This window comes from Anabas testudineus, chromosome 24, assembly GCF_900324465.2.
Source record: "Anabas testudineus chromosome 24, fAnaTes1.2, whole genome shotgun sequence".
Lineage (NCBI taxonomy): Eukaryota > Metazoa > Chordata > Actinopteri > Anabantiformes > Anabantidae > Anabas > Anabas testudineus.
The window spans coordinates 17,997,653-18,007,892 of record NC_046632.1 but is presented as its reverse complement, the minus strand read 5'-3'; the positions used below and the strand labels follow the sequence as shown (position 1 = coordinate 18,007,892).

General features: G+C 38.7%; 1 protein-coding gene across 1 annotated transcript; it reads right to left on the bottom strand.

Annotated features, from left to right (window-relative positions):
- Nucleotides 1–2,423: 2,423 nt before the first annotated feature.
- pax1b (paired box 1b) lies at nt 2,424–8,224 on the bottom strand. The gene is made up of 6 exons (XM_026340824.1): nt 8,137–8,224; nt 7,733–7,999; nt 6,020–6,616; nt 4,825–4,973; nt 3,612–3,843; nt 2,424–2,696 (listed from the first exon to the last, which is right to left on the bottom strand). The coding sequence occupies exons 2-6, from the start codon at nt 7,737–7,739 to the stop codon at nt 2,629–2,631; spliced, it is 1,053 nt and encodes a 350-aa protein (XP_026196609.1). The 5' UTR covers nt 7,740–7,999; nt 8,137–8,224; the 3' UTR covers nt 2,424–2,628.
- Nucleotides 8,225–10,240: the final 2,016 nt, after the last annotated feature.

The following is a 10,240-nucleotide window of genomic DNA, read 5'->3' as shown; positions in this document are numbered from 1 at the left end:
AAAGACGAGCTGACGGAGGAAAGTTGTGTGGTGGACGGTGTTTGAGGGTACGGATGGTACAGCGGCGGGCTGTGTGGCAGCTCATTCCTGATGAACCTGTTTGCTCCTCGATGACAGCCTTGGTACGTCTGTCCGTCAGCACCCGGCAGTGTAAACAGCATTCTGTTAGAGATGCTATCAGTTTTTTTAGGTGGAAGATACCGAGGTGAGATCTTTAGTGAACTATCTGTAATGGAAGCAAGGTGTGACCGTGTTACTGTTAGCAGACTGTTACTGGTACAGAGTGTTTTCACAGATCTGCTGGAATGCTTTGTATTCTGTGGCTTCACATGGACAAGAATACAATTAAAGTCATAATAGTTTCTGTTCTTGTTCAGCAGCCACAACAAAGATGTTCACTGTTCATTTAAAAAACACCTACAATCAAAGATACTAAACTTAGAGTGAACTCACAACAGTGTATGAACCTCAGTGAGGTCCAAAGCACCTCAGCTGCACAACTGACCGACATGCTGCTACTTCAATCACTTGACATTATCTGTGTGTAAAAATAAGGAAACATAAGTAAACTGCTCAAACAACTGAATAGAAAGAATAAACCTGCAGCTGGTGTTGCAGACAAAAAGGGCAGCGCACCGTCTGAATATATTGTGCTGGTTATAATTTAATTCTGTGTTCAAACACTGGTGAATCTTTATTTTACTGTAAGTTAAGTTACTGTAACCTTGGACGCTTCTGTGAAGTTATGCTGCCATAGGTGGTTCATCCACTTATTAAAACACTGGTTCACTTACTTTTACCATCACTCTGTTTGTTTATTGAGTGGGTTGAATAAGGACATGAGAGCTGTTTGTGTTTCATCAGTGTAGAAATCTAGTCTGTTGACCTTTGTTTGACTTTGGTGAAGTTCAGGAAACTGAAACTTACTTTATCTTGGAACACTATAAAGTTCTGAAATAAGTTTTTATCAAAAGCCAGAGAAATTTCATCATTTCTTTTTTCCCCTTACATCCCTCCTCCAGGACGGACAGATTCAAATAAACTTTTCTTTCTGACAAGCTGCGATAATTTATACCTGATATTCCAGGTTGGTTGTTGTGCAGGAAATCTTCTTTGAGAATCAAACGTCTTCTTGGTTTGACAGTTTGTAATTGTGTTCATGGAGAACAGAGACTGTAAATACATTTTAAATCCTTCTTAGGTGCCCTTTTGCCCGCTCGCTGTGGTTTCTCGCTCCGTCAGTGTCTGTGGCGCCACCTTGGTCTTGTTGATGTTGGGAAACAGACGTTCAGCCTTGTAGGTCTGTGGGAGTAACACCAGGTCCCACCGTAGAGCTTCATCTTAACGGTTTTAAACACGATGATTTGTGGAGTTAACAGTGTAATAATCCACGTTTGATACGAGTGGATCTTCTAAAGGTTTTAGCTGCTCTGAGTATTTGTCTGTTTGTTCACAGATCTTACAGAACTCAGCCGACACATCAGTGTCTGCTGTAAAAGAGTAAATCACTGACTGACTGTGGCTGTTGTGTCGCTTTATTTCATGTCTAGTTTAAAATATGTTTAAAGTATTAGACTGCTGAGTGTATCCTGTAAACTACTTATTTAACCCAAAGCATGATATGTTCTGTGTAATCAAACTGTGATTGTTTCTGTGTGTTAATGATAATGAAGGTTTGTTGAGGCTCCTGTGGGTCGTATGAGAGTGTAGAGGACAGAAGGCCACTGTGTCCCGCAGGGAATTTTATTTTGAAATGAATGATTGATGGAAAAGACGAAACATTAGACTGTGAATGATCCTTTAATGCTCGTCTCCGAGCGTTTGAAGTGACTCCAGGTGGAGAAAAGCTGCTGAATCACTGAGCAACACAAAGCAGATAATAGAAGAGAGAATAGGACTTCACTCACTTCCTAAATCACTCGACTGCTGCAGCCCCACCTCCCAGTGCCGAGAGTCCCTCTACACTTTAAGCTAATGGATGCGTGGATAGCTTTCTAAAGAGACTCCTTTAAACAATGACCTGATGTTTGCTCTGTCAGTCTGGGTCTCAGCAGCTCTCAGGTTGTTCACGTTCTAATGGACGGCTTCTGTTTGCTGATGGATCATCTTACACCTTTTTTAAACCTGCAGGAAGTTTCTTCAGCTAATGACTTCGTTTTACGGGTTTGGTTGTTTTTAACTGGAATAAAGACGCAGACGAGAGCCGGCAGCTCCCAGAGAGCTCGCCCTCTGTAAACTATCTATTGTACTGTGACGTCAACATCTGTATTATTATCTGTACGGATTAGCCAGCTGTTGGCTGTCGACTCTGTGGTGCGTTCAAGTGCCACTTTTTGTCCAGAAAGTCCATTTAACTCTGGTTGTTGCTACAGTGTGAACTACCTGTCTATACAAATACGTATCATCCGCTGTACTTTCCTCTCACATCTTTATTAAGCACATTATATAGAAAAATTACATCTGTGGCAGATTTATTTTACAAGATGATACAATCATCTGTTGATGGAGTTCAACTGTGTAGACTGGAGGACGGACAGATCAGTGAAGAACATGTCTGCACCTCTCAGTTTGGATTTGTTGGAGATGATTCACCTAAAATCTTTCAGAGTCTCATCGTATGTTGAGTTGTCACGAGGCTGAAGATAATCTGTGAGCGGTTTGATGTTTGTTCAGGGGACTCTGAGGTTTTCTGTCTTCTGCAGAGGAAAAAAGAAGAAGACATGAAAAATCATCTCAGTATCAGTGTTCATATCAGAGTTAACATATATTTTTTAAACTTCGACAAACTGCCCCCCCCCCCTCCCCCCCCTCGCTGCTAATTGAATAATCAATAATAATAATAATCACTTGTTTAATTCAGTGTTTCACTAAGAGATTTTTTCACCATTTAAATGTGAACATGCAGCACTCAGGTTCTTATTTAAGGCTCTTAACTTTCTCTGTCTGCTGTGTTTCAATGAGGCTTGAAGCTGCTGGTTGGAAGTTGGATTTATTCTGAACTCTTCAGTGGCTTTCAACTAATGACGTAAATTTGCAACGAGTCAGTTGATGTCATTGATCTTTTTCTTGTTTATTTCAGCAACAGAAAACTGAACCACACTCTGCAGTAATAAAAACTGGCCTCTGTGCATCACATGTAGTTTATTTATATATTATATTATATTATTTCTTTCCTCTGTCCATGTGATGAAGCCACTTTGTTCGTCTTTAATCATCATTTACTGACCACACGCTGCAGATTTAATACAACACATCATCTGTTCTACTTGTGGAAGCACTAACTAAACACTGAATTTTATTTTTTCCCTCTCTCACAACCAGCGGTGTCATTTGGAGCATTTTAATGTCAACACTGTCTTTGAAACACACACTTTCGTGGTTGCTGAGCAGAGAAATGCTGCATTTAGCAGAAATAAAGCTGCTCACATGTGTTTTTATGGCTTCAAACACAGAAGGAGTTTCAGCCAGGTCATAAAACGTGAACTTCCCCTTCAGCGTCAAACCCAGAAGACAAAAATACAACCAGTGGGCTGGAAGACAGACGAGGGGCGTCGGGGTGAAACGTATATATGTAGAGAACAGGTTTCAAACAGTGTCTGAGTCCGTCTCACCTTCTGCTGCTGCAAGTTTGAAAGGTGTCATAGTGTGAAAGTCTGCAGCTGCCAGTGCTGCAGAGCCGGGATGAGCGACGCCGGGACTCAAACTGGGAGTTAGACCAGAGGGCCGAGGCTGCCAGTGGTGTCCAGGGCTCATGTAGCTGACTGCTGGACCGCTGTACATCCCGTACTGGTTTGGTGCAGGATACGAACAAGCTGGGACATAACTAGCAAAACTGGAAGAGGCCTGAGGACGAGAAAGAAAAGAATAAGAATAAGAATAAGAATAAGAATAAGAATAAGAATAAAAATAAGAATAAGAATAAAAATAAGAATAAGAATAAAAATAAGAATAAGAATAAGAATAAAAATAAAAATAAAAATAAGAATAAGAAAAAATAAGAATAAGAATAAATAAGAATAAGAATAAGAAAAAATAAGAATAAGAATAAGAATAAGAAAAAATAAGAATAAGAATAAGAATAAGAATAAGAATAAGAATAAGATCTCTGGGTGGACGTCCCCACAAATAAAAATGTCCCCATTTTAAAAAACGTCCCTTCTTCACCAAAAAACAAACAAACAAAAAGTTTCCAAACTTAAATCCCAGAAGCTCCACGTGTTGCTTTTTCACGTCCTCATTTTCCAAAATGATTCTTGATGATTCCACAAACGTCTCTTTGTCCACATTTAGTCTCTAATATTAAATAAAGTACCAGTGAGTGACAGAGAGTCCAGTTCAGACACGTCCTCGTCTCCACACGTCCTTTTACTTTTCACCATCCGTCTTCTTTGTTTAATTTGAAGAACACTTTATAAAACTGTGTCTCTGTTGTTGTCGTCTTCAGGTTTTGTCTTTTCTTCTCTCGGGTCGTTGGTTTTTAGTTGTTTTACTTTGGATGGAACCAGATGTTTGTTGAAGATGAACCTCTGCTGATGAACCTGTTGCTCGTTGTTCTGCTTCTTTTAGTATCTTTTCCTTTTGATTCTTTTGGTCTGTGATCACGTCTCGTGTCTCTATGTTAAAGGGGGACCTGCTAAACCTCCTCTCAGGGTCAGGAGCTGGAAGAAGATCCACGTGTGACTCCGAGCTCGGAGAAACTCGAGCTCACAGAAAACAGAAGATGAATCCGGAGTTTGTTAAAGTCACGTTCTTCTGGACGAAGTCGTCACTTCCTGTTTCAGTTAAAACTCTGAATAGAAATAAATTAAACCAGGCGTCCGTTACCTGTTGATGGTGTTTGAGTTCTGACTCGCTGTTCGGTTTCTCAGCTCGGTTTATTCCACAGGGAAACGACCTGCTGCTCGTACTGGTCGTACTGGTCACACTGGTCCAGTCGTCCACTTTGGCCGAGTGTCCGTCGAAAGCAGTGAAAGCTGAAATAAGAACAGTGACTTGTTTCTGAGTTTGAACAGATGTTTGTAAAGTTAAAGTTTAGTCTATGAATACGTGAAGACGATCGTCTCAGTTCATATTTAATACAAACCAGTTAAATAACTATTAAAGATCCAACGAGTTAATCAAAGGATTAAAAACAGTTTTGATTTTTATTTTCAGCTTCTTAACAATTAACAAATATTTAACATTCAGTTCTATAATTTTTATTTCATCATCAGCTGCACTTCAATTCAAATCCTTGAATTCAAAGTGTAAATAAATGATTCTGATAAATCTGAACTTTTACTTTTACTTTACAGTATTTCTACTGTAGTATTTTTACTCTGTAGTATTTCTACTGTAGTATTTGTACTGTAGTATTTCTACTCTGTACTATTTCTACTCTGTAGTATTTCTACTGTACTATTTCTACTCTGTAGTATTTTTACTCTGTAGTACTTCTACTGTAGTATTTCTACTCTGTAGTATTTCTACTCTGTAGTATTTTTACTCTGTAGTATTTCTACTGTAGTATTTTTACTCTGTAGTATTTCTACTCTGTAGTATTTCTACTCTGTAGTATTTTTACTCTGTAGTATTTCTACTGTAGTATTTTTACTCTGTAGTATTTTTACTCTGTAGTATTTCTACTGTAGTATTTTTACTCTGTAGTATTTCTACTGTAGTATTTCTACTGTAGTATTTTTACTCTGTAGTATTTCTACTGTAGTATTTCTACTCTGTAGTATTTCTACTCTGTAGTATTTTTACTCTGTAGTATTTCTACTCTGTAGTATTTCTACTCTGTAGTTTTTTCCGTTAAAGATGAATTTCATCATTTTTTGCTTCATTAAATTGAATTAAAATCGAAAAACTTGTTGATGTAATTTAATTTAATTAAACTGTAAAATGTAAAAATATTTTAATCTTTTCATAATAAGAAGTTTATTAAAGTATAAGAAGTATTTTCCAGATATTACTGCATACAGTCAGTTTTTTAAGTAGTACTACTGGTTCTGATATGTTCAGGATGGTTCTTCTTTACCTGTCGGCTCCATGAAACCTCGGATTCCCAGGATGTGGTTCCAGTTCCGCTGAAGGCCGGAGTGGCTGGCGGGGCCGCTGCCGGTCCTGGTCCCGGTAGGGGTCTCTGCGGGCCCGGTGTAGGGGGAATAGGGGTAGACGTGTCCGTACTGGATCTGCCCCGGAGTCGGTCTGTGGCTCTCAGGCGGACTCGGCTGTGAAAGAGGGGCTATCTTGTTCCTGAGGATCCGGCTGATGGAGCTCACAGACGGGACGTTGTACTTGTCACAAACCCCGTCCGAGAGCAGCCGGTCCCGGATCTCCCAGGCGAATATTCCCGGGTCCTCTTGCTTGTAGTCCCGAATGCTCTGGACCACAGAGGGGGTCGTGACCCGGGGCTTGCTGCCGCCGATGGCCCCGGGCAGGATGGACCCGGTCTCGTTGTAGCGGGCCAGGATCTTGGACACGCAGCCGTGGGAGACCCGCAGCTGGCGGCTGATGTCGCAGGGCCGCATCCCGAGCTGGGCCAGCTCCACGATCCGGAGCCGCACCGAGTTGGGCAGCGGGCGTCCGTTAACGAACACCCCGCCGAGCTGGTTCACCTCCCCGTAGCTCTGCTCTGCACACAGGGCGAGAAACCGGAACCAGTCCGGGTACTTAATACCAGTGATCAGGACCAGAACAGAGACCCTCTAAAGAACTAAACCCCGTGACTGGGAACGGGTTTCATGGTTTTTAAATATTTAGGAGCAGAAAGAGACGAGACCCGGATCTGAACAGATGTGGAAACAGCTGCAGTTCGAGTCCCGAGTCTCTGGATTCGAGTTCAACAGAACTCAGGTCACAACAGTGAGATTCAGGTTTTAGAAGAATCGAGCTGTGAATAATAATAATAATAATAATAATAATAATAATAATAATAATAATAATAATAATAATAATATTTTAATAAGTGTTTGATTTTTACTATTTTCTTTTTAAAAAACGAATTTAATTTTTTTCAACATTTATTACATATTAAAATATTATGTTGTATATGTTTATGGTTTAACTCTAATTAGAATCAGTTTAATTCATTTCATTAGTCACAGGTTTATTTATCAGCCTACTGATTTGTATCTATATGTTTTTCATTTTTTTATTTTAAACTTTTATAAAAACTTCAACAGAATAAATCAGATTTTCAGTTTTTTAAAAACTGGCTGCAACAGTTTTAACAACTAGAACATTTAAACATTAAATACTATAAAACAGTTTTTACTCTGTTGATAAAGTGAAATCATTAGTTTGACATTTGTGTGTATGTATTTACATTTTTATTGTTAGTGTTTGATTTTTATCTAAAAGTATTTTAAGTATCTGAAAAGTCCATTTTATTATTTGTTATTTTATGATCCAGTAACCATTTCATGTTCTTATGATCTACTGTAGTGAAGTAAATAATAATAAATGAACAGCGGATTTTTTAATTAGCATCATTAGAGTTATTTTTAAATCATTTTGTGTTATTACATAAAAACACTTCAGATACAGCTGCACGGACATTTTTCTTTTTATTCCATTATTTATTTGAAATGTACTTTTTCTTGAGGAGGTTTTTCCAGATGCTCTAAATTAACATCTAATCAACGTGTTTCCTAACGAGTACGTCCAGGTTCACGAGGGTTCAGTGTTAAAGAATCAGTGTTAAAACCAAAACACACGTATGAAAACATGAAGATGAACTCTTTCTAACCTGACATGAATTCACTCTCACTGTGTCACGTTCGGCTGTTTGCTGTAAAAGTCTGTTTGCTGTCGTCTGAGCCATCAGCTGCCGTCCAGCACGTCCAGCACGTCTCTCCGCTCCACCATCCAACACCGACTGCAGCCTGAAGCTCCGACCAACCTCCTCCACCTCCTCCGGGTCCCATCAGCACTTCCTGTCTGCAGAGCAGGAGGATCATGTGGCGTCAGCGCCCAGAAGAACGACGGTTCCTGAACGTCTCTTGAATGTTTGTAGCTAAAGTTACAGAAGAGCAGTTTGAAGAGTTCCAATAGAAACAGAATAGAAACAATAGAAACAGAATAGAAACAATACAGAGTGTTGATGAGAAGATTTCTGAGCTGAGACTGGTTCAGTTATGAAAACACACTCACCGAGTCCTGGACTGACGTTCGGTCTCTGTGGTTCTGCATCAGTTTGGATCATTTTGTTGTTGTTGTTGTTGTTGTTTTGGTTGTTGTTGTTGTTGTTGTTGTTTTACGTCTCCTTGTCTTCAGTTTGGATCATTTTGTTGTTGTTGTCGCTGTTGTGGTTGTTGTTGTTGTTGTTGTTGTTGTTGTTGTTGTTGTTGTTGTTGTTCTTGTTGTTGTTGTTGTTGTTGTGGTTGTTGTGGTTGTTGTGGTTGTTGTGGTTGTTGTTGTTGTTGTTGTTGTTGTTGTTGTGGTTGTTGTTGTTGTGGTTGTTGTTGTTGTTGTTGTTGTTGTTGTTGTTGTTGTTGTTGTTGTTGTTGTTGTTGTTGTTGTTGTTGTTGTTGTTGTGGTTGTTGTTACTGCTGCTGTTGTTGTTGCTGCTGCTGTTGTTGTGGTTGTTGTTGTGGTTGTTGTTGTTGTTGTTGTTGTTTTACGTCTCCTTGTCTTCAGTTTGGGTTCAGTTTCTCTCTTCACAGCACCACCTTGGTTCCATGCCAACTGGTTCTTCTGTGTCAGGTTGGAAACGACCCAGCATCAGAACCACTTCATCATGACGTGTCTCGTTCCTGCAGCAGCACGTTCACACTTCAGTCCTGTGGAGACAAATCGAGGTGAAGAAGCTTTAAAGGGACAGTTCACCTCACAACGGCAGCACGTTGCACTGAAACACCACTTCTCAGACATGTCAGGTTATTTTTTATGCAGTGGTGCCTCCTTCTGGACGATTCCCTGCATCACTGTTCTTTCTTCTGCAGATGATCAATAATGGCTCAGAGTGTTATTTATTTTATTTTATGTGTAAATTCTTAATTATTGGAAACAGAATTAACAACTAAACTAACACAACCAAGACCCAGGGATCTAAAAGCAGCAACACAGTTCATTCTAACTGGAAATGACCTTTGCTATAATAATTAAATGTTTTCTTGAAACTTAAAATGATTGATTATAGAAAATTAAAACCAAATTAAACACAGTTCTATTGTGGAAAACATTCACTAATTAACTTTACTTCATTAAAAAGTCTCATCCAGTGTTTTAGGCTGCAGCTCATTCAGTAATAAAATGAGATAAATAAAGAATAATGTGTTTGTTCCATCAGTTTATCTTCCTTAATTTATTTTTTTGAGTAAAGTAGAAACTTGATAGAATAAAATTTTATCAATGTAAACGTTATAAAAATGTTCAGAAAGTATTCAGAGCCTTTGCTTTGGCTCAGGTGTGTCCTTTACCTTCCCTTCAGGTGTATCTGGCTTTGGGTTAACCACTCTGTACATTTCCTACTTTATGTTGAGACGAGAGCTGAAGCTGCAGTTCCACGTCCTGGCAGCAGGGGGCAGTGTGAGCCCAGGTTTGAGCTGAGGCTCAGGTGTGTTCACACTTCACCTTGAGCTGCTGAGGTGTCAGTAAAAAGAAATAAATCCAAATGAAATGAGAGAAGTGTCACTAAGATCTGGACTCATTTCAGGGATTTGGTGACTTCATATTAGCAGCTGATGAAGTAAAGTCTTTACTTCAGTAGAAGTAGAAGTAGAAGTACTAGTATCACTGCATCATAAAAGTAAAAGTAAATCAGTATAACTAGGAAAATCAAGTATTTAATGCAGACATTGTACAGTTCTACTGTTTCTGATTACTCTTATGCATAAAAAGTTATGTTGAACAACACTGAAGAACAGAAGAATAGAAAAGATCAGTTTCTCTTTTTTACTTTTTATTTTTAATTTAATTAATTTAATTTTTAATTTGATTAAAGTCAGTGGAGAGTCCACGATGACGCTTGTACAGTGTTTAATTTGTTTAATCTATAAAAAAAGAAGAAATTATTAAAAAGAAAAGCAGCAAATCCTCAGAATCTGGTTTCTGAAAACCAGGAAACGTTTATTGTTCATATTCAGTGAATGTTCTGATTCATCTTCATTCAGTTCAGGTGTTTTAACTATTAGTAGTTTAATTTATAGGAAAGTTTCATATTTTATATATAAATTAAACATCTTAAAAAGTAAAGAACCTAAAACCTTCAGATAAATATAGTGAATTATAAAGTACAATTACTTGAAATGTATAC